Consider the following 25810-nt stretch of genomic DNA (forward strand, 5'->3'; position numbering starts at 1 on the left):
GAGACAATACAATAAAGCATTATGGGTAATTATGTGCCCTTATCATAAATGTAGGCCTCATCAAGTGCTGGAAACCTTGGTGTGCTTATACCTGTCATATCAATCGTCATGCAGCGTCTCCCGGTAATCAGTGACCCCAAACCACGCCTTCACAAGCTGTTCCGTGACTTTTGGCTTTACTGTGTTGTGATGGGTTTTGGAGTGGAAGGATCTGGTATTTGGCCACATGAGTGGTATGAGGGAGTTTGCCAGATTGCGTCAAAGTCTCCTTTACTGCTTGGCACAGGTCATCTAAGATCAGAGCTGATGTACAACTCGGCATTGAGAAATGATTCTGTGGCTCCAGTAAGTGATAAGTTTTATTTTCTAATGCTTTACATGTACCTTTGTGGAGGCACGGTGGTCTAAGGTTTAGCACTTTGGGTCCAGTTGTTCAAAGGATGAGTGGTGTTTCCCGCTGGCTGAGGAACGATTTAAGCAAAAAACGTTTTTCTCACACACGTCTGGGAGTCTGGGTGCTAGTGTGCGGGGCGTCTAGGTCACATAGTTTGACAGGGTTTTCAGTTTTTTTGTTGCCGTTCACCATTACCTGACTCCCCGCCCACCCTCCCCTTTTTGCAGTGTTGATAGCTGTATTGCCAGAGAGTCATTGGTTCTTTTTTCCTTTCTATTGTGTGAGGCGCTTGTTTGGGTTTGTCGTTTTTTTATTGACATTCAGTCATAGGACTTGTTTTTTAAGTTGAACATTTCTTCACAGTTGCTGGACAGTTGTCAATTTTTCAACCTAATTTTTAGGCGAGGACGTAGTCGAGCCTTATGTTGTAAAGCGATTTCGGATCACGGCTTCGTGTTAAGATGTGATGATTCGAACCGAGGAGGATTGGTAACAAAGACCATGGTTTGAGAGTTGTTTGCGTCCGCCATCTTGCTTGTTCGGTCGTGCATGTGAGAGTATTTCGCAGCCTTGACTCGAAGTAAGAGTAGTAGCTGATATTTTTTGCGCTCACTTACAAACATTCTTGTGATATCAAAGTACACAAAAAACTCATCGACACGCCGATAAGTCGAGGGACTAAACTAACTGATTGTGGTTTACGAGCTGGTGAGTGCTGTTTCGGCCGACCTTTGCCTTTCAAAACTAAAGTTGAACTGAATACAGAGCATCGAAAGAACTATAAGCACCATCAAAATTGAAATATTTGTGATTTGAACTACTGCCTGGCGACACTGTAAGACGAGAAGTGCAGAAGAAGTATATACTGCGACAACTGCAGCTGAGGTGAGCTTTCTTGCTTTTTAAAGTTTATATTTGCTTGTACTTTATTGAATACCGTAGTGATGAATAACATAATTGTCAAAGTATTTAAGGAATCGCAACAACGATTTTAAAAGTGAAATATCTGCCAGATGTTGTTATAGTTAAAATTTGCTGAAATTTATAGATCACCAAGCATTGAGAGAGCTCATTCGCGATCCCTTCTGTCAACAGAACGTTAATTTTCATATACTACAAGGTCAGATTTCAACAATGACATTGATTTTAATAATGTTGTACAAAGCAGCAGTAAATTTATATAAACAAATGATTGTAAAATATGGATACAAACAAACTTATTTCAGGATTTACTACTGATAACAGAACTACAATTGATCATATTTGGGTGTCTCGAAAACACAGACCTCGAAAACCACGACCCCAGACCCCAGACCTCGAAAACCCAGACCTCGAAAACACAGACCTCGAAAACCCAGACCTCGAAAACACAGACCTCGAAAACGCAGACCTCGAAAACACAGACCTACTAAAAACCACTAACGTGTCAAAAATACTGTAAACAATGTTTTTATTAAAATCCCCTAGTTTGTCGTTTCTATTTCTCTTGTTTAAAAACTGTTTGTTGCTAGTTACCGCGATATCCAAAAGTCGATATGAAAATGAGATGTATTAATCGGGCCTAATATAAACAGAAGTCGATCAGTCAAAGTACAAAATACAAAGGCACCCGAAAGCGATTGAAACTCACTGGCCTATCATAACAGATGATAATTATAAAATCGATGAGCAGATTAGCCTTCTTCGCAGACGTTTTTTGGGCTCGTCACGCGTTTCTCATTGCGAAGGAGGCTATGAGCAGATGTCACGCAATGGTAATCAGGTAACGGAAATCGACATTCGATAAAAACAAATTGAAATAAATGAATTTGAAAGAAATCAATGTGGTTCGCCAATGACTTCTCCAATTTCACTTCCAGGTGGCCCTTTTTGTAATAGCTGAGAAAGCTTAAACTTTCGAAAAACCGACATAGCTGAAAATTTTACCCCTCAATCTGAACATGTCTTAGCACTCATCGCACATGATTGCGTAGAAAAACGAAGCCAAGAGCCGAAAGGAGTGATGACTGAAGAAAGACCAAGAAAACACTACGCGCGAAGTGTCTCACATATCATGAAAGCTATAAACAACAGTTTCGGAAACAGTTACTGGTACATGGTGCTCATTGTACGTCTACAATAGTTATTTCAATGGTTTTTCTGATTTCAATATATCTTAGTTTTCGTAACACCCACGGCAAACTAGGGGATTTACAAATTTTTATTTCAGCCATAATTCCCTCTTCGTAAAGGCTGTCATTGTTTACAGTATTTTTGACCAATAGTGGTTTTTAGTAGGTCTGTGTTTTCGAGGTCGACTGCGTTTTCGAGGTCTGTGTTTTCGAGGTCTGGGTTTTCGAGGTCTGGGGTCTGGGGTCTTGGTTTTCGAGGTCTGTGTTTTCGAGACACCCATCATATTTATACAAATCTAAATAAATCAAGAGTCCAAACTGGTGTTATCGAGACACACCTCAGTGACCTTAAAGCTGTGTGGTTAACAACCAAAAAAGAGTAGATACTGTTTTGTAGGCTACGATCACTAGTAAATGATTTAAGAAGCATATAATGTACATGTAGAAAAAAGAAAATTTTAAGTGAATTCAGTGACTACTTATTTTGCATTAAATTGTTGAAGTTATTAATTTTGGTTTTGGTGTCTAAACAAATATGTGTTACACAATTATTAAATTTTTTAACTATTGATTCTTTCTTTTATTATGCTTACAGAACAGAAATAAAAACAACAACAACAAAAACATCTAAGATACAGTTTTCAAAGAATCCACTGACTGCTGTGTTTTGTCCTAATTGCTTCAATATGTTTTATCTGCACTTTGTCAAGAAGCACCATGAATGTGTGAATGAGGCTATTGCATTATTTTTGGAACTGGTTATTGGCCTCTACTCTGCCTCTGTGCAATATCTACATAATAAAAAAGCCCAATCATCACTATGGATGACAGATATATTTAAGCAAAACACAGTGAAAACCATGCATGTGGCAATAACACCAAAGTTTAACGGTGTAAAACATCTCTGGATTTACTACTGAAAGACCCTCAATACAAATTCATCACTGGCAAACCACTGTTTCAACTCTACTTCCTAGACTCCACTTGTACTGTATCAAAATTTTGGACTTATTGGACTTGCTTGCATCACAGATTGTACAAATAGTGCAAACAACTTTCAGCCTCATTTAAATTTAACAAGAGTTAATCAAGATACTATATCAACTTTACTTCCTGGAAACTTGTACTTTCTTGCACTGTGCCTTTTACCTGTAAATGATATTAAGTTTTTGGACTTACTCGACAAAGTGTACTTTACAGATTGTACAGTCATTGCAGACAACTGTCAGCTACATTTAAATAAGAGGCAATCCAGATACATTATTGCAAGACATTATTTTAAAGCCAAAGTCGTGGAAGTTTCCTTGCTCTCTAGTTCAGTTACAAAATATGTTGCAGTCCATTGTCAAAAGTCGTATAAAAGACATCTTATTAGAATTGCACAAATTAAATTGCCAATTTTGTGATCATAGCAGCTTATCATTTGCCTTTTATTAATTAACGTTAGTTAGAAACTAACCTTACCTTGAAATGCACAACTAAAAACACCACTGGTAAACAAAGTGCTGTATTTTTAATTTTTTTTTTTAACCTATCAAACCCATTTCCCCCCTTTATAGCAAATAACTCGGTGTCTCAACTTTCGACTTACAGCAGGGTGACCACTTTAAATGTATTCACATTATTTCTTGCAGAATTTATCCAATCAGAAGCTCTTCACAGCTTCTTATTGGAAAACGACTGCATGAAAGAATGCGAATTAATTAAAAGTGGTTACACATTTGGGCTCCTTGCTGTAAATCACACTTCAATCAACGATATCAATTTTGGCGTTCAACTACTTGGATATCTTTTGGACTCACAATTTTACTCAATAGACATTTTTGGCTTTGTCCGTGTAGATTGCCCATTTTAAACCACCTGATGCTGCCCAGAGAACTAAAAAAAAAAAACTAAAACAACTTAAACTATCTGAGTACCAAGAGCATTTGTTTGAATTTGAAAGAAATGATTCGCGAGAGTGATGCCACATAGTCTGAAAAGGAAGAACAGACAAACAAGCCCCAAAGGTCTACTGGCAGTTCTTTGTCTGGAATTCTTAACAAACTGACTTGGTTAACTGGAACGTCCTCGCCTTAGTATGCATTGCATACCGGTTATTTTCTAGTGTTGTTTACCAGTCGAGAGCTTTTTTCTAGTGTTGTTATGTGAGCTATAGTTCCGTTTTGTTATGACTTAAATAAAGGTCAGGCTGCGTGGTTCGGCTTGGCATTGCTCTTGTTGTGTGGTTTTGGCTTGGCATTGCTCCCAGTTGTGTGTGAGAAATAAGGTTATCCACCAAATAACACACTATCCAGCGGATAGCGTAGTATGTTTTGCCAACACTTATCCGCTGGATAGTGATTTATCCAGTGGATAGTGCTATCCACCCTTTTGACAATTGGGCCCTGGACTCTAGATGAGGCAGTCATGGTTCCAGGCCATAGCCAGGGCCATGCAGGGTTTGTACAGGTCATGGAAAACCTGGAAAGTCATGGAATTTTAGAATCTCATTTTCCAGGCCTGGAAAGTCATGGAATTTAAGTGTGGGTCATGGAAAGTCATGGAAAATGGAATTGATTGTACAAAATAAATTAAGGAAGGTTATGTTTTCTTGGAAAGGGTAAAAAGGTACCTGAAATCAAGATGATTTTTTTTTAAATTTTCAAGAAAAATGGTCAGATTTAGGTCATGGAAAACTTTGAAAAGTCATGGAAAAGGTCATGGAAAGTCATGGAATTTCAAAAGCTCAAAAGAGTACGAACCCTGTCCACAGCATTTTGTTTATGAGCAAGACACTTTACTCTTGTGGTGCCTCTCTTAACCCAGGTCTATGATTGTGTGCAAGCAAATATAATGCTGGTGATAACATACCAGTCCTTTCGATATAGTTTAAATATTTTATTAAGAAGTACCCTTCCCCTGGGATAACCCCTCCTACTTCAAGCACTTTGATTTGCTTAAGAATGAACAGTACACATCTATCGTTAGTCAATAAAAACATCAATTCTTCATGCCTTGAACCATTTGCTAGAAATATTTCTGTATCCGTAAAGGGAAAAAAAAACTTAAATTAAGACTTTGTACAGTAGTCTTTTTAGTAGTCTCCTTTGCAGCCATTATTTGGAGGCATTCTGTGATGACCCAAAATGGCTGCAGAAGAGACTACCACTTTAGACACTTAATTCTGTTATTTTTTTATACTTAACCAGGTCGAACTAAATGAAGTTCGTACAACTCTTTTGGAGACTGTGGGAAATCCTCCTGAGATTGTCACACTTGTTAACAAATTAAATTTTGGACAATGCACCTACTTACTGTCAGTGTACAGACTGGAATCACTCAGGGTTTCTTCAGATTCTGGAAATTTTTACTCCATCTTTGACTACTTAGAAGACAGGGCTATTGAAAAGGATAAGGCAGGTAAGACTATTGCTATCTTCAGTAGTAAATCATTGTCCTTACAACAGACATCTGTCTTTCAAGCTGGCAAATAGGCGCCGGTCATTGAACATTTGTCCAGTAAATATGAGGTTTTGACTGGCTTAAGGCTCAGTCTGACCGGACACACTGACTGTGGTCTTTTGTTACAATGTAAAATATACCAATCGCAAAGTTAGTTAATAATGGCTGCAATGCATAACGGCTAAGTTTCATCTGATTTTTTTCATTCGCAGTACCGATAGGTTGATATCCATACCTTAATATTTGATACCACGATACCAAGAAAATTCGAAAAAAAAAAACGATACTTTAGAGAAATATCTATGCTTTCCATATGTTATTGATACTGCACATGACCTGAGCCTGCGGTCTTCTGGTCAGCGCCTTATACTACCTCCACCAATTCCCTATATATTGGCTATTTTTTGCCAAAGGTCATGTTACATCTCATTTGACTCACTAATTTAAAATGTAGAGGACATTAAAACAAGAGATCCAGGGGCAGTTGTCAATTTTCGGGTTTAGGGTTAGGGTATCCAAGGTTTTTCAGGGTTTCCTTTGTACGTCCATCTGCATAGAATCTTGGCCTGCCATTTCTGAGGGCTCCGAATGGGTCTATTACCTCGAGCTTCCTGCGTTTCACCACAAAGGATTTCGCGTTAGTGCTTTGCATTGCTTTGCGGCATTATCCGGATTTTGAACAATTACTACAAATAGAAGCAGGCCAAAACAACAGTACTTCTTGTGTTCTCGCTCTCCTCGCGTGGGGAAGCTTGCCACCTATAACGTCTCAAGATCTATTTTCAACAATTTCCCCATGTTTCCCCGAACCATTCCGTTTGTGAAGCAAAGATAGGTGGTTTTTGTAACGTTGAATATCTTTTTTTTTCTAACGTTGAATATCGTTTTGACCAAATCAACATCGGGATTTGTTTTCTCCTAACCCATGACACGTAAGTACAGGGCTCGACGTTGCAACCTGTGGGGTCGCCAATGCGACTAGATTTGATCCAGTGGCGACTAACTTTCTACGCTTGGTCGCCAATCTGGCCACTAAAATTTTTAGATTTTTGTAATTTTTTTACACCCTGATGAACAGAGTGAATGTTCATTCAAACCAGCAAAGAATTTCTTTACACATTTTACGTAGAAAGCTGTTGAAACTGCTCTTACACAAAGTGAAATCCACATCTTTCCTCTCCTTGAGTACAGGAAGTCAGCCTGTTTCAAATAAATTAGTTTCTAAAATGAAATGTTCTGCTAGAAAAAAAAAAAGAAAACATTTACCGTTCGAAGTGTAAACGATGGTCTTTGTGGATTCAAGAATTCTACATTCGACAAGCTTTCCGTAAGTTGTTGAACAAGATTCCCGGCGTATCCAATTGAACGTTCGGTAATCGAACCCAATCGAACACAAATTGTTCGATTGGGTTCAGTAATCGAACGTAATCGAACTCACAATAAAATTTGGTCAATCAAACAAAATCGAACGTTCGATTACCGAGCAGTTGACAATCGAACAAAATCGAACGTTCGATTACCGAACAGTCGACAATCTTACTCAATCGAACATTCGATTACCGAACTCCTGTTTGTTTATATTGTGGACATTTTGTATGGTGCACCATCCCCCTGATTAGTCCTGCGTGATTTTCTTATCAAGAGACGGATTCAGAACAAAATCGAATCGGATTGAGTTCGATTGTGTTCGATTGTGTTCGATTGGTTCGAAAATCAAACTCACAGCAAACTAGATGTTCGATTTTGTTCGATTACCGAACCCAATCGATATCGGATTTTGCCTTGTGTGGCCCGAAGGCGAATAAGAGAGAATATTTTTATGTTTTCCATGTTCAGGATATTAAAGGTCAATTGATGTAAAGATTAAAGTTAAATTTTGTCTTTCATGACCTTTTATGCAATGCATTTCAATTTCGAATGAAAACAACCCGCTTCAGTTTTGAGACATTCCCGTGGTCATGGTGGTTTTCACGCATCGCTGGCTGTTCATTTAGGGCCTTTCCGCACTAGCAGACAAAATTGGAATTGTCCGTGACAAAACTAAAGGACAAATTTTGTCGCGACAATTTTTTGTCAGATAACTTGTGTCCGCACTCAAACTACTGATGCTTTACAAACCTATCAAATCTGACAGCTCTTGCGCGTCCTTGCTTTGCAGTTGGACATGTTTTTTGGCTTACAAATAAAAGAAAAACTTACTAGTGTCCTTCGTGAGTTTATTGTTTGCGAGGATTGTGACAATTCAGCATAGTTTGTTTCTTCAGAACGTGAATCCGGCCGGTGTCCGCTTGAAGGTCAAGCCGCCTTCGAGCGAGTGTTATCGGTAAACAAACTTTCCAGCGTTCTGCAGATTTAGGTCTTACAGAAACGGCCGGCTAGTGAAATTACAAGAGTAGTTTGAGTCCTAAATTCATCACGAAAATCAAATTAATGCAATTGCTGATGGCTGCATGACAGATGACTGGCAAGAATAACGCATTCTTGTTTATTTTGTCGATTTTGTCCAGTGTTTACGCGGGACAAATTTTGTCGGCGGTGCGTTTGAAGATTTGTCCGCTTCGGCCAAAATTTTTCAGGTCGCGACAAACCGTCTGCACTTGTAAAACGTTGGTGATGACAGAAAATTTGTCTGAATAAACAACTTTTTTGCCAGTGCGGATAGGCCCTTAGGCCGATGGCATACTGTATTTCGAGGACTGGGCTGGACTGGACTGGACTAGTAAAACGCGGACTAATAAAACGCGGACTAGTAAAACGCGGACTAGTAAAGCGCGGACTAGTAAAACGTGGACTAGTAAAACACGGACTAGTAAAACGCGGACTAGTAAAACGCGGACTAGTAAAACACGGACTAGTAAAACACGGACTAGTAAAACGCGGACTAGTAAAACGCGGACTAGTAAAACGCGGACTAGTAAAACGTGGACTAGTAAAACGCGAACTAGTAAAACACAGACTAGTAAAACGCGGACTAGTAAAACGCGGACTAGTAAAACGCGGACTAGTAAAACGCGGACTAGTAAAACGCGGACTAGTAAAACACGGTCTAGTAAAACGCGGACTTGTAAAACAAGCGTTTGTAAATCGGATAAAACTAAACGGTAACAGACATAAAAAAGAAAAACAATTTTATACGAAGGCGACAGTGCAATACTATATGTATATGTCTAGCAACGTTAAAAAAAAAAAATTGCCATTTATTTCTATGCTGTTTTATTCCGACGGTTTAGCGAGCGAAACAATTCCTGTTTAACCTAGCTTTTAGCTGCACCAGTTACAATCAAATTAAAAATTTTTGGCAGCGAAATAACATTTATTTATCACTAATTCATAGTCGTAATTTTGTTTCATCGAATCTTTTCGGATAGCGCCTGCTTTCTGTCACGCAACATGTCCAATGGTTAGCTTGTTCCCTTAAATTCGTTTATAAACATTCTGATAAAGGAACAATTTCCTTCCCAGCAAAAAGTGCAAAACGTTACTTTTTTCTAGCTTCAAAGCTAGATGCCCCGGAGTAGATAACAATTGTATTAAGCTTAACGTACGTGACGGTCATACGTACGCGACGGAAATGGGTCTGTTGACCTTTGATGTCGTCGAGGATTCGCGCCAAAATTCGACATAAATTTGCATTGTAATTGTCGCGCAAAGATGGCAGCTTCTTTCAAGCCGCCGTCTCTCGTTAAAAAACGAAAAACTCCTGTTAATTTTCCGCATTTCGAATGGAGGGACATATTTAAGTATAAAAGAAGAGCTTAGAAGTGGGATGTTTGGTTCAGTGTATCTGGTGAACTACGTAAAAGAAGAGCAAAATGTTATCGTAAAGAAAATGAAAGGAGAAGCGGCCGAGGCTAAACGAAGATTTGAGAAAGAGGCTGCAATACTTAACACGGTAAAGGGCCACAGAAATGTGTGTAAATTCCTAAAATTTTGCCAAGAACCGTACGCCATTATGATGGAGTACTCGTGTTTTGACTTCAATTTTCTTGAAGTTGACAAGAAAGTGAGTTCTCTTGAGGGTTTCATTCATTTCATTGATGCCGAGTTCGAGTTTGAGTCTTTCTCAGATGTGTTGCTGTTATGCGCAAGGGATGTTGTAACTGGACTAGACTATCTACATAGCCACAACATAGCCCATAGAAACCTTAAACGGAACCATACCCGATCCGCCTGATGACCTTGTACTGACTACCAGACTTCACCGACAATATCACAAGGCAGGTCAACAACAAACATCACCGGATATTTCAAATGTGTACTACCACGTCAACCCATTCTGCATCAGGGCGACCTTTCCTTCCTTCGAGCCAAATGTATGCCGAATACCGGCTGATCTTCAACCCTTTCTTCTACAAGAACACAAACAGATGATCGTACAAAGGCTTGGTGTAAGTTTCTAGTTGCATTGTGGTCTGTTATGATCATGTCACCATATCATGTCCCCAAACCTTCCAACATCTACAACAAACAAATCTTGAGACTTGAAACACCGACAGGAGAGTATTCGATGCGACGTCACGTTCCGCGATCTTGAACACATGAAACAAAACCTTCGAGCTGTGATTGGACATCAGAACGAGGTTTAAAAATAGCAAGGTCCAGATTCTCCAGTGAAAAGAAACGCAAACATTACAACAGTTTTTTAAGGAGCTGATCCTCTAATCGAGGTTGTAATTAATCGTGGAAAACCGTGAGATTTCGAGGTTAAATCGTGAGACCGTGAGATGTGTCCTGAAATCGTTAGCCTCACGACCAAATCGTGAGAGTTGGAAGGACTGTGTCCCGAGTATTTGAAAGCACCAGACATTGAAAACTAAAACTTTTGTATTCGTTATTGACGACTCTGAACTGTAAAAAGGACTGTGTAGCATCTGGGATCGTTTGTTTACAATATTATATAATACAGATTACAATGACGTTTAATTAGATTATGAACCTTATTTGTAGATTTATTTGTATTGCATACGTTACTGTTTGGAGTTATGATACCTCTTATTTCGAGGTAAACTTTTTCATTGTTATTGACGACATTGAACTGTAAAGAGAGCCGTTTAGCATCTGGGATTGTTAGTTTAGCGAAATAGTCCTAATTCAGTTGCATTACAAAACGGAAATTGAATGCCCTAGTTTTCAAAGTTATGCAGTGCTACAAATTATATTTTATAAATTAAAATGTTGCAAGATTGATATTGCTATTTAACACAATGATGTTCATTTCTAGATACAACTATTACTTACATGTAACAAAATTATATGATCTGATTACAATGAGTCACGCTAAATTAGATTGTGAATCGTATTTGTAGATTCATTTGTATTGTATACATTAATGTTAGGAATTATGATACAGTACCTCATTTCATTTTTTAAGTTCTTTGAATAGTAGGTGATCGTGTTAATAAAGTGAACAGTTTTGTTGTGTTTTACTAGTCCGCGTTTTACTAGTCCGTGTTTTACTAGTCCGTGTTTTACTAGTCCGTGTTTTACTAGTCCGCGTTTTAATAGTCCGCGTTTTACTAGTCCGCGTTTTACTAGTCCGTGTTTTACTAGTCCGCGTTTTACTAGTCCGTGTTTTACTAGTCCGTGTTTTACTAGTCCGCGTTTTACTAGTCCGCGTATTACAAGTCGGCGTTTTACTAGTCCTCATTTTACTAATCCAGTCCAGTCCAGTCCAGTCCGCGAAATACAGTATGCCTAGGCCGATGTACATGCTGTGATATTTTCAGGCTGGCCCGGCTCATGAAAAGCTATCGGACTGCTCGGATTTCTAGCTCAATGAAACTGCTTTATCGATAACACAAATTTGTAGCGTGTAAAAATGATCAAACAAATCAGAGAAAACCTCCAATTCCCATGGCATGCAAACTGAATAAGTTTCACACACAAACTCAGGCGTGCAGTTGTTACACATGAATGAGCACAAAAACCCTGTGACGCACGTACGTTCTTCCGGTATTTCCTCTTATATATTTATTTTCTAAAGCTAGTTTCAGTAGTTTTAATGACAAAAAATGACTCAAAGCTTACACAATAAACAATTTTTCTCTTATACACTGAAGATATATATTTTTTTTGATTAAAAAAGAAATCTAACGGAACACGGCAAAGTGATAACCTTTATCTGCCCTTGAAATAATACTGCTTTTATTATTGAAAAAATTTGGCGACTAGAAAATTTTTGCTGGCGACCAAATCTGAAAACTTAGGCACCAGCTGGCCCCAAGGTTTTTTTCTGAAAGTCGAGCCCTGAAGTAACGTGTTTTATTCACATTTACACCTGCTTTGGCTTAGCAAACAGTAGCTGCTAACGTGGAGAACAACAGATTTACCAAGTTTCCCTGACAACCAACAAAGTTGAAATCTAGATTTTTTTTGTGTACCTTCCCAACACTAATGTCTTGGTTGCTAGAGAAATTTGGTATGTTGTCCTTTGTCTTACATATGAACAATATAGCTAAGCGTTTCACATGCGCTGCCAATCAAAACGTTTGGTTTTCTGTGTGCGTCGCTCCCCGCACCCTCATACCCAGGGTCTTTATTTTCCCACGACCAGCGGTCAGGAAACGAGCTTGTTTTGTCAAGCCTGCACAGCAGGTAGGGGGCTAGCAGCGAGGCCTGGAACCGAGTTTCGATGATTGCCCCGGTAAAGAAATTTGGCCGAGTGAGACTAAGTACTGGTTTAGTTGAAAATGAAGATGGCCCACACAAATGGCGGACTAGACTTTCTGAAGGCCCGTTTCCAGTCATAAACATTTTGAGAACTGTTTCGGGTATTTCATGTTCGAACATCAAAGGGAAGGAGGGGGGTGAATAGGGGCGTGCAAATCCACCGATTCTATTTTTGTTCAGATCCGAATCTGCATCACTTGAAAACTTTGTGTGGGATAGTTTCACTGCATCGGACAGTATAGATGTTGTTTTTTGTGCCAAATTTTAAAAAAGTTTCGTTTCATTGCTTGTTTTTGGGACAAAAGTGATCCGAACTTCATCTGGTATCCACAATCTGAACATTCCGACATGAAGAGTCCGAAATCTGGGTGAAAATTCTCAGTTAATCTGCGATCCGCTGTGTTTTAGAAATCTGCGAATCAGTTCAATATATCGCAAAAATCCACAATCCATTCGCTTTTTGAGGCCAAATCCGTCGATCCACGAACCTCTTTACCCCCCTCGGGAAGGTTTGGCCATTTTCTGTCGGAATTCTCGGTTATTACGAATCATCGTAGATTAAATTTCTGCTGCAAACCTGCGAGCGGGAACACCATAAGATTGCCTTTTTATCCTTGTGTATGAATGAATGAAATGAATGAAAACCTTCTTTACCCTCGGTATTATGAAGCGTGTTAGGCCTCTAGCAAGTAATGCTAATTAAACCGAGTAAATAAATACATGGAAAAAAAAAATGAAAATAGATTTCAAAGTTCTTAAGTACTGTATTACAGCAAAATATCACACCAGCTTATTTGTAATTGTGTTATGTGCTGGACAAGCTGAAAATCCTCATTTCTGTGTTCTTGGACTTAATGCCACGATGGTAAGGGTAGCCATTTTCAAACTACTGAATACTGAAGAAAATTACTATTAAGGTCTTACCCCCATCCCACTTTACCTGAACCTTCCTTATTGTCTTGAGTTCTATTTCTTTACAGAAACTTGACCCACTAGGTCTAACTTGGTTCCAAGGCTTAGAGAAATAAAAAAGGAGTTATTTTTCCATCTCCTCAATATGACTTGGTTTTGTATAATTATATGGAATTAAAATACAGTATACTGAAATAAATATATCAAATCTACCAGTGTTTTTTATTTTGTTTTGCACAAGTTACATTTTTCCTTGTCGAGTAGTGGTGTAAGCATGCACATGAATGTTTTCAACAATTTGCCCTACAAAGCCGCATATATTTACTTTTGAATTAAGTATGTATTCCTGATAATGGACTTCATTAAAGAAGGAGGTAAGGTGACCTTTCAGGTGAGATTTGAAACTTGCAGACTAGGAGGTTGGTTGTTTCGCAGCACAATACTCCAGTCAGCCACCTAAACCTTAGTGACCTAGATGCTAGACAGATGGGCTGAGGACTTCAACAGTGTGCTCAAACCGCCCTGCAGCGATCAATGACCAAGCGATTGCACACCTCCCTAAATTGACAATTAACACAGAGCTGGACACCCCACCTACATACGAAGACGTCAACAAAGCCATCAAGCAGATGACCACTGGGAAAGCTCCAGGCCCTGATGCTATTCCTGCTGAGGTATACAAGACAGGTGGCAGAACCATTCGCAGTCAGCTGACAAGCCTGTTCCAGTCTATGTGATACCAAACGCACCTGCTACAAGAATTCAGGGATGCCACAATCGTGCACATCTATAAACGGAAGGGTAATCGCCAGTCCTGCGATAACCACAGAGGAATATCCCTCCTGTCCATAGCAGGCAAGATCCTGGCCCGTGTTCTGCTCAACCGTTTGCTGGAGTACCTGGAGCAAGGACTCCTTCCTGAGAGCCAATACGGCTTCCGTGCGGGTCGAGGGACCAATGACATGATCTTTGCTGCCCGTCAGCTCCAAGAGAAGTGCATGGAACAGCATCGTGACCTCTACACGACCTTCGTTGACCTAACTAAGGCCTTTGATACAGTCAGCCGGGAAGGCCTTTGGAAGATCATGGAGAAATTCGGCTGCCCGAGCACATTCATCACAATCGTCCGCCAATTCCATGACGGCATGATGGCCAGAGTTCTCGATGATGGTGAACTATCCGAAGCCTTCCCAGTGACCAACAGAGTCAAACAGGGTTGTGTTCTGTCCCCGACGCTGTTCAGCTTGATGTTTCTCGGCAATGCTGTCTGACGCCTTCAGGGACTGTGATCCTGGCCTCAACATCAGGTACCGGTGCAACGGAGAACTGTTTAACCCCAGGAGGTTGCACGAAGGTGAAGGAGACTGTTCTCAGAGACTTTCCCTTTGCTGACGACTGTGCCCTCAATGCCAGCAATGAGCAAGAAATGCAAGCGGAGATGGACAGCTTTTCCACAGCCTGCAACAACTTTGGCCTCTCAATCAGCACCAAGAAGACGGAAGTAATGTACCAGCCAGCCCCGAACAAGCAGTACCACGAGCCACAGATAACGGTGAACGGACAGACACTACATGCAGTAGAGACTTTCACATACCTAGGCAGCACACTCTCTTGCAATGCGAACATTGACGCTGAGATCAACAACAGAATCTCCAAGACATGCGGCGCCTTTGGGAGGCTACGGGAGAAAGTCTGGGAGAGAAGTGGAATCAGCCTTAATACCAAGCTTAAAGTCTACCATGCTGTGGTCCTCACCACCCTACTCTATGGCTGCGAAACCTGGACTGCATACAGACGGCATGAGAAGCTGATCAACCGCTTCCATCTGAGGTGCCTCCGAAACATTCTCCACATTCACTGGCAGGGCAAAGTCCCGGGCACAGAAGTCCTGAAGCAGGCAGACCTTCCCAGCGCCATAACCATCATGCGCAAGGCCCAGCTGAGATGGGCAGGCCACGTCTCTCGCATGCCAGACGACCGCATTCCAAAGCAGCTCTTCTACGGAGAACTCTGCTCTGGCAAGCGTACAGTTGGAGAGCAACGAAAGCGCTACAAGGACAGTCTGAAAGTCTCCCTAAAAGACTTTGACATCAGCACTGAGTCCGCCAATGCATCACCAAAGGAGTCCAGGCAGCAGAGAAACGCAGGTCCCATCAAGCCGAGGAGAAGCGAGCAGTACGCAAGGGAAGAGCCGTCAGAGGACGAAGGACGAAGGAGACTGTTCTCAGAGACTTTCCCTTTGCTGACGACTGTGCCCTCAATGCCAGCAATGAGCAAGAAATGCAAGTGGAGATGGACAGCTTTTCCACAGCCTGCAACAACTTTGGCCTCTCAATCAGCACCATACAAAGGACGAACAACATACAAAGGACGAACAACACAGTGACCATTGTTTGATACATTTTCAGTGAAAAAATTGATGGGTTCTAAATGGGGTTAAAATGTTACTGGCAGTGCCTTATTATTACTGCATTTCTGTTTCCCCCAACCCCACAAATGATCTGTAACTGTTTCCTGGTCAGCAGCAAAATTATCTGAAAGTTGATTTTTCTTCGAACAAGTAGTGCAGTTTAGAAACAAAGGTTTCTGTGCACTTCAGGCGGTTTCAAAGGAATCAGAAAAATGGCTTAATACACCGCGACATTGCTCCTTCAACCCCATTGAATCCCCTCAATAAAGTCATTGAATTTTGCCCATTTCATTCTGCGTGTTTTGTCTCATTTAAATCCCCAGCTTGGCATAGCCAAGTGATTGAAAGATGTGTGGCTGTCTCCTCTGAACTTAACTCTAACCAACGGCTACCTTTTTCGCCCTTCTAACTATCAGAGTCATATCCTCAATAACCCCCTTGCAGGTTTTTCTGCAGAGGCCCGCTTGAAAGTCTATTAACATTTTGAAGGATAAGACAATTGATGAATGGAAGACTCTGCACAGCTCCCGCTCGGGCTCTGCTATTACTCCTGCGTTGTCTGGGGTACAACTTACGTGGAGTCCCATGTGGGTTAAGGCAACAAGGTCACTGTCCTATATTACGTGAAGTTAGCCGATATTCTTTGCGGGGGTTCCCCTTTTGATTCATTGTCTTCAAAGAATTCGGGCGCCTCCGTTTCCGCAAGTTTATGTGCGGATCTTAATCCTTTTAAAGTCTGTCACGCTACGTTTCCTCATTCCTAATTTCTGTTTTTGTTAGGATGGGGTTTTAGTATGGGGTTCTTCTCTTTTTGAGGATGGGCATTTTTGTGCGGGTTTTGTGGTCTCTTTCATGGTATTTTAGGGTTATCCTCAACACGAGACTGTTGGTGCCCATACTCAACAATAGGTGTGAGGGAGACAGGTGAGAATAAAGAAATGATTGGTTCCTTGATTTTTTTTTAGCAAAGGGGGTGGGTCATTTAATTTTTAACCCCCTATCAGGGGTGGGTCAGTCAGTTTTGAGCCAGGAGGAAGGGGTGGGTCACAAATTTTCGAGCCACCACTTTTTCAATTGCTCCGGCCCACCCCCCCTGGTACTTATTGACCAGTCCCTTATGAGTGAAGTGAATTTTCAGGTTTCTGTTGGTTTGAAAAGATCGGCCACAGATTGAACAGGTAGTGTCAGATGGATTTTGGAATATCCAGAAAACAAGTCGTTTCTTGCATTCAACACGTTCCTGGTAAATTTCACGACTTGTACACGCTCCATGCCAAACGCCTGAATAACACAAAAATAAATATTTCACACAAGCAAAGCGCAGAGTATTAGTAAATATTTTTAAAAATAGGTACATAGCTACAGGCGAGCGATCGCGTGGGTCCAACGTAGTGGTAGTTTTTTAAAATAGCTTGGACATATCCAAGTGTTATTTGGTTTCGCTATGTGATTATTCAGCCTTCTCTTCTAGTAAAACAAGTTCGAATGAAACAAAATATACATTTTACTCTAAACAGAGAGCAGAGTGTTCGGGCTAAACGAGTGATGAGTAAACATCAAATCTTGCGTGACCGTGACAACGCCGGAGCCAGCTGGGCCGCGTGGGTCTGGAACGATTTACCGACAAAACGACAACAAAATCTGACACAGATTATGAACCGGCTACGCACGGTTAATTATACATTTCACTCTGAAACAGAGAGCAGAGTGTTCAGATTAAACGAGTGATGAGTAAACATCAAATCTTGCGTGACCGTGACAAACGCCGGAGCCGGCTGGGCCGCGTGGGTCTGGAACGATTTACCGACAAAACGACAAAATCTGACACAGATTACGAACCGGCTGCGCACGGTGAATAAGTATTTAAGACTTAAGTCTTGTTTACGGTGCAAGCGAAACAAGACCGAACAGCCAAAAAAAAATTCGGTCTTTATACAGACTAAGACTCAAAAAGCATTCATATAACTGTTTGTTGATTTATCTCTACACCTGAACATATCAGGTAAATAAAAAACATACTTGTCTCAGCTGGTACAGATATTAACAGGCTTGATTACTTGCTGGCAATTTGCGATATATGTGGCAGGAACAGTCTGCCATATTGGAATTGCCGACAATTTACGAAAAGTGCTCGAGTCGGAAACTCGTTCCTAGTACTGCTCGGCTGTCCTGAGCGGTAGGATTTAGGCACAACCCTCAATCTCGAGCCCAGAGTGACCCCCAGCTCCGCGATCCGTCAGCGGTTGGTCAGCGGTAGGGTCGCCGGGACTCACTCTGGGAAACTGAAATGTATTTCTTTGTTTCTATTGGTCCTCACAGAACAATAGAAATCAACACGAAAGTCTGAAAATCTTCACGGAAGTAAACCAAACCGGAAACCCTGGAAAAAATGTTTTGTTTTCCATGGTCAAATGTTTAGAAGTATCACCTTAATTTTGTAAAACACCTAAGTATTTGTGATATGCCGCTAAATAAATGAAGTATTTTCTAATTATAGCCTTCTCATTGAACTCGAAAGATACCATGAATAAAAAATGATAACCTTCAAACGTCAATTCTGAACGGAGTTTTAAAACAACAACGACGGCGTCACCAAGGTAAGGTCGATTGAAAACTCAATTTATAGTTGACTTACAAATTTCGCTAGAACTACTGTTTTCAATCAAATCTCCGTTTCGGTTGAAAAACTGAATATCGCAGACAGTGTTCGATTCAAAATAATAACTTATAACGCAGAATTTGAACATTACGCGTTGTTGGTTTGCTGAAGAAAAAGAATTTATACAATTGTGTGCACGTGAATTGTGGGCACGTGCTGAGTCGCCGAAATGCTAATTACACATTTTGAAAAGCGTTGACCGGTGTGGCCTTCAATATTACCGCCATTCGACGAGGAAAAAATTATTTGCTCGAAAACATGCAATCTATCCTGAAAAGATGCGCTGTCACCGAGAAGCCTCTGAAATATACGAGAGTCGCCAAACAAAAATTTTTACAATAGAACAATAGCTTGCCCATGCGTTGGGCATTATGTAAATTTCTTAGCCGTCACTGCAAAACAACAACGGACACACGCACACAGTCTTCACAGACGGAATTCTGGAAGGCTAACAAGACCTTTGATTTAAAACAAATATAGCAGTATGCTCAAGAAAGAGACTAAAGGAAATCAAAACTCTCTCTTTGTTAACTGCAGAACGTTGTTGTTACTTTTGTTGCTTCGATAAACACCAGTTCTGTCGATACTGTGTTAGAAATAGTTCATCTTTCTCGATTTACTTCCGTTCTGGGAAATTTACTTCCGCTTAGACCTAAAAGCATGCGCAATAAAAACCGGAAGTCCAAGGTTCTACCTGAAATCGACCTGAAATAGACCATATTCACGATAGCCGCCATGATGGTTTTCATATTATAATGCAAATTAGCCACGTTGTCTGCCGGGGGGCAAACATTGAAATGATGCCGTTTCTCGGAAAATCGGCTCGTCAAAAAAGTGAACTGTCTTCACCAAAATCACATTTGAGATCCAGGTTATGGAATAATGATATCATTATTGAGGTACGTTTGAAAAAGTTGCCCGATAACTTGACTTGTTAGCTACGCAAGCCGTTTTATTTTTGTGAAAGCGCCGAAATTGCGTAAAACTTAGAATATTATTACAACAATATTGAAACTAAAGCATGGTATGAAAAAAAATATCGGACATAATAAGAAACCAGCTGAAATTTGTCCATTTAAGCTTGTTTGCCCCCTCAGAAATCACGTGTCTAATTTGCATTATAAAGCGAAAACGAACATGGCGGCTATCGTGAATAAGACCTATTGATCTGATCCATTCCAGTTTCCCAGAGTCTGTCCCGTACCGCTGACCGACTAGACGGACTCTGGGCTCGAGATTGCACAACCCTCTGTCTGTGTTCAAATGAAGCCGAAATGACGCTCTACCCATAACTCTTCGCGGGGTGCTGTCCAACCTCCTCTGACCGCAGCCAATATTATTTCGAGTGATGGCGGGGTTAACATATCCAGTTAAATTACACAAACTGGAACTTTCTGACACGGAAATCGAAGATTTAATTCGTTCAAAAGTGCAAGCCATTTGCAATTCAATTCATCCGCAAATCGATGCAAAACTGAACCAGGCTATCAACCACGTAAAAACGCTGCTTGCGGTAAAAACAAACAAAGGAGACGAGAGCTTGGACCAAAGGCGAAGTACATCGATTTCACATCATCAAGAGTCGGGTGTAATACCAGATAAATCAACAAGCCCGCAAAAAGCAGCTTCACAGGACCCAACATATGTCCCAGACCAGAATGCGGCCTATCACAGAGAACAAGAGATACTATTCAGCCTTTTGATCAAGCACGGGGGATTGGATAATCGACATCTGGGAATAAAAGATGGAATCCTAATACGAAACGGTATTCAACTTACACATCAAGAGTTGTGTAACACAGTGGATGAAGCCACGAAATTCTTTTTGCAGAATTTTGATGTACCGGATGGATCCATCTCAAGTGGCACTATTGTTAGAAACGAAATCAGAGAAATATATGAAAAATGCTTGCTAGTGGTGACCAAGCGGAAAGCTGTATCTGAAACGTTTGCAGATAACATTCTTGACAAGAAGGTTTACAAAAGGTGGGCAAAACACGTCGAAATGATAGCTTCGTTTGGTGCCTTAGCGGCTGCTCTGAAAAAACTCCTGTAAGGAGTACAAGAACGTCATTGTCTGGCAGATTTGATAAAATTATCTTGTCAGGATAAAACAGGCAAACATATTTGTTTATTTCAATAATGCTAATTTCTGTGGCTTTATTAAAACAGAAGTTTAATTTAATGCAAAAGTTAAGTATGTTTTCCCGGGTATATTGATTTAAAGATCCATTTTAGCACCCCGACATAGAGAAAAATCTCTTTTTGACTCAGGGAAATAAACGCAGTTTTCATCCCTTCTAGGAAAGATTTCACAAAGATGTTCATTGCATGATGCACACAGCACGCAGTTTATTGTCAGTAAATAATAACTAAAGAAGGCCTCAGGGCATTTACTGCATTCGAGACAGTGTCTCGAATTTTCTAACAGGGTTGCTGAAAAGTTCGCCACGGTATTTTAGTGCCGAAATGAAAAATGAGCGGATTTTGAATTGTAATTCACGACAACTTACTTGGCTTGTGATACAATAACATCGTAAAAGTACTTGCTTTAACTAGAGAGTTTTATTTAGAATAAAGGTTTCAATTTTCACAGAATTTTAATGTTTACGTGTATCTTAGTTTTTAATTAGTGTTACCAATTAGTGTGTAAAACTCTAGAACGATTGACACTTAAATAAAGTTTACTACCACTACTACTGTTACTTGCTGTACTTGTATAATGTTAGTAAAATTACTGTCCACCAGTATTTTCTACATTTAGTTCCACCTGTCAACGTGGCAAGAAATCCAATTTACTTTTTTCTCAGCGCGCGAGCGGGCGAGATGAACCAAATCCAGCAATCTGATTGGTTCCGGGGGCGGGTGGAATTTTCCGATCTTGACCGCGGTCAACGGAACGGGCGGGATGCAGTTTTGCGTGACGAACTTACCGCGCGAAATTATTTTGTAGCGGTGAAAGTTTTGCTCTCTAAAATCAAAAAAGCTGCTCACCAACCGTTGTTAATGGAAAAGGACTTCATCTTCATACTAGTGGAATTAAAGGTCCTGAAGATCTTCAAAAGGCGAGTATTCATTTCTTTTATCGGCAAAATCGAGTGTTAGTTTACCGTTCGTAGTTTGTCGTTGTTTGCATGTACGTTTCGCAATGATTTTCACGCCACTTCGGTAAACTACACCAGTTCTCATGATCAGACTCCATTTACGAGTTAAACTGCCTTCTTTATCCGTCACTTTTTGCCAAAACAAAACACCGTGACTATTTGCTATCATTCAAGAAAATGAGATTCTTTTTATTAAAAACGGTCAAATTAGTTATCGCATACTACGCATTTTATTCAGTTTCACCGTTCGCACTGTTTATCAGAATAAAATTCTGCTGGGAATCAACGCAGAGATTAATTTTGTTTAAGACATTTAGCTTGAGAAACTGCTTTTGAGAGAAATAGGCTTACACCCGGCGAGCAGTTTCGTCGGGAATTTTTATCGGAAAGCCGAAATCAATTTAAAAGCGTTTAGTTTTGTGCTACATTTATTTATTTATTCATTTGCTTTTCTTAACCCTCTGCAGTGTAAATTAAATATGTTGAACCTTTTTTTAGTACTGTTCATTTTAAGCGAAGATTCTTCACTCTTGCTAAACCCGTTCATCGAGTCGGACTCAACATTGAAATCAAATCCGCGCGTATACAAACAAAGATTTTGCGACACGATTTTTCTCGGTTTCTTTTCCAAACAAATTAAAGTAGGAAAAAAAAAACGTTATGTGCCGGCCTAGGTCGGTTCGTATTGGGAAAAACTGTACCTGAGGTCTTGAGTACGGCCCGAGGCCGCAGGCCAAGGGCCCTGCTCAAGACCTCGGGCCGTACTCAAGACTCGGGTACAGTTTTTCCCAATACGGACCTCCCGGCCGGCAAATAACATATATTTACCTTTCTTTACCAAACTTTCTAGAACCATCCGTTATCCACCCTTTGAACAACTGGGCCCAGGTGTACAGCGTTCAATGTAACGTTCATTAGTTACTTAGTTGCTGCAATAATCGCCTGACCGATAATATAAAAATAGTGACCTTGAAACTGTTATTTCGGTTTACATTGTACACCGATTTACGAAGAGATCAGTTTTGTGTGAGAGCCTTGGTCTGTCTGAATTCCAGTTACCGCCAATTCCCGGTATCCAGAAATTAGTGATGGATTTCTGTCTTCTATCAGCGAAGCGAGTTGCTCAAAAGTTGTATTCATTGCTCCCGTAGACAATCCAGTTTCCCTTAATTTTCCCGTTCCGACGAGTGGAAAAATTTAACGTCTCAGCTTGGCGTCAAAACCTAGTGTCACACAAGCGGCGCGAGAAAGTTCGAATGCTCTAAGTCACGGCTTCTAACCTTCTCAAGAACAGTTAAACCGAAGTTCTCTTCTTTCGCAGGCTCTAAAATGTCTGACTGTCGGTATGTTCTTATGACCTTATAGCACGCATCCTCACACAATTGCTTGTTTCGCGCACGTACTGTTGTTTACATTTTGCACACGTTATTAAATAGATAACATTGGATGTACAGCACATGGTGTTCTCTCTAAGTTTTACTGTTATTCTATTACTTGTGCTGGTAATTTCCTCTGCGAACGTCCCATACGATTTACAACACGCACACCTTGGGTCCGTACCGCAAGGCCAAAATCCTGGCTTTCTACTATGGTCAGGTCTGCGACGTTCACGGTGTTTTTGTGTGAAATGAATCTTAAGGCTGCGGCTGCTCCGAAAGATGCGACCACAAACTCTGCATTTGGTTTCACTGCGGTCAGGTGTTGTGTAAATGTTGGGAAGCTGGGATGCATGAGCAACCAGTTGGGCTGGTTCTCCGCTGCTTGGTGGTGCAATGCGTGTGCTTGTACATGTAAGTATCTGTGTCAGATTTCTGCCTTTGCGGTATGTAATAAGTGGAGGTCTCTCAAAAACGTTCTTGCACCTGAGAGATGCGTTTAGTATTTGATGGTGTTCTTTCAGGATACTCTTTAGCCACGGGAGAGCTGGGTTGTATGTAACAACGAGTGGTACCCGGTTGTTGTTAGGCATCTCAGTGTGTGTTCGCCTTCAACGCTTCTTGTCTCGTTATTCGCGGTGCTCTCGCAATGAAATCCTTGATTAGTCCATTTTAATAACCACTATTTAATAGAGTTCCGTGTAATTCGCGCACTTTCTTCTCAAAGAATTCATTTCTGGAACAGATACGGCGGAGTATCAGGGCCAAGCTGTACGGTATTGCAGTTTTGGTATGCCGTGGATGGCAGCTGGTCCAGTTGAGGTATTGCTGGGTGTCTGTGGGCTTGCTGTAGAGGTCTGTTTGGATTTTGCCGTTTTCTAAGATGACTGTTACATCCAAGAATGGAATAGAATTGGTTGACACTGTCTGTTCGAACTTGATGTGAGGGTCAAAGTTGTTGGTTTAACTTCAGTTTGCCAAATGTCCGGATGAAAAAAATGAAAAATGTCATCAATGAACCTGAACCATACAAGGGGTTTCCGTGTAGTATGTTCAAGTAGTTGTTGTTCTAAATGCCCCATATACAGATTGGCGTACGTCGGAGCCATCTTTGTTCCCATTGCCGTACCAGTTTGTTGTACGTAATGGTTCCCTTGGAATGTAAGATTGTTACATGTGAGCACTAGTTCTATGAAGTTCAAGATGGTGTCAACTTTGTTGTTGTTGTAGTTATTATGACGTGGAAAGTGCTCGCATGCTTTTATTCCATTAGCGTGCGGTATGTTGGTGTATAGGGATTTAACGTCCCATGTTACCAGGAGTGTGTCAGAGGGTAGGGTTTGGTAGGGTTTGTTGATTTCCTGAAGTTTGCATAGAAAATCATTCATCTTTTAAGTAAGAAGGTAATTTCTGGACCAATGGTTGGATTTGGCCATCTACCCATTTCGAAATATTAGTGGTTGCCGATTTGATTGTGTTACAAATAGGTCGGGCAGGCGGAGGGCGTTGTGGCTTATGAATCTTTGGCACATACATATGCCTGGTCGAGCGTTTTCCACTATCAGGAAATTAGCGGTGGTCTGGTCGATAACGTCCTTGGCCAGGGCGCCGTGTACTGCATCTTTAACTTTGTTCACGAAGTCGCTGGTTGAATCAAGTGGTACACGATGGTAGACTTCCTCTCCATTTTGATCTTTCCCGTTAAGCTGTTTGTAGGCTCCGTCAAGATAATCTTTACGGTTTTGCACCACAACTGCAGCTCCTATATCCGCCTGAAAGATTACAATGTTTCTGTCCTGTTTAAGGGTTTTGATTGCGCTGCGTTCTTCCTTAGTTACGTTAGAACGAAGTCGGCTGGTGGGTGGTCGTCCCTCCAGGATGGCTCTCCACCACATTGATAAAGCAGTCTAAGGCTTGGTCCCTACCACCACTCGGAGTCCATGCAGATGGTTTTTTGTAGACGTTTTTCTGCGTTGCACTGGTATGTTCCTCATCCGCAAAGAATTCTCTTAATCGCATGCGATGGCTCCATTTTTTTTACATCTGCTATTATTGCTATTGTTGGAGTGGGTACAAATTTAAGCCCTTTACTCAAAATGCTTACTTCGTGTTCTGTCAAATCACGATCAGAGAGATTAACGACGGTTTTGTGGTTGTTCATATTGGGCCTAACCTCGATTCTGCGCCTACCTCTGTGTTTACGTCTTCGTTGTTTTAATAATAATTATAATAATAATAAATGGGTAGCATATCGACAGGTGTATTTGGTGTAGCATTAATACTGGAGTCAATGCCTCGGGTTTTGGTGGCGGCGAACACACCTGTGGAAGATGCAATTGGTGAGGACGACTGCGCGCCTGTGTAGTTGTTAGCTGCTTGTTCTGGTTGTTTTCTGTTTCAGTGTTAAGGGTTTGTAGGGCATTTGCGATCTTGGCTTTAATTCACAGCTTACCAATTCCGCCTCTTGCAAATCTGAAGTCTTTGAACGAAATCGCTCACTTCAACTGTGTCAGATTGCTTCCCCTTTATAAACTACAATTTGATTGGTTCTTATAGTACCTGAAACCTGATTGGTGTGACAAACAAACATACTTCACTGACTGACTGACTGACTGACTGACTGACTGACTACACGGTCCATCACGCCGGCTAAGAGCTATTTTTGAAAAAATAACTCAAAAACCTATTTGCAGGCTTGGTCTTTACACACTCAATGGGCCCTTTGCAACTA

The 25810-nt window shown here is 40.8% G+C and overlaps 1 protein-coding gene across 2 annotated transcripts in view; it reads left to right on the plus strand.

Moving 5' to 3' along the window:
• The window catches only part of LOC144639216 (phosphatidylinositol 4-kinase alpha-like), a 69599-nt gene that overhangs the window by 14965 nt on the left and 28824 nt on the right, over nucleotides 1-25810 (plus strand). For both annotated transcript variants that reach the window (XM_078498491.1, XM_078498493.1), the window contains exons 12-13: nucleotides 55-345; nucleotides 5697-5907. In XM_078498491.1, the coding sequence (XP_078354617.1) occupies nucleotides 55-345; nucleotides 5697-5907 (502 nt within the window). The remainder of the gene's footprint in view (nucleotides 1-54; nucleotides 346-5696; nucleotides 5908-25810) is intronic.

This window comes from Oculina patagonica, chromosome 14 (assembly GCF_052425735.1).
Source record: "Oculina patagonica isolate OP01 chromosome 14, crgOcupat, whole genome shotgun sequence".
In the NCBI taxonomy this organism is placed as follows: domain Eukaryota; kingdom Metazoa; phylum Cnidaria; class Anthozoa; order Scleractinia; family Oculinidae; genus Oculina; species Oculina patagonica.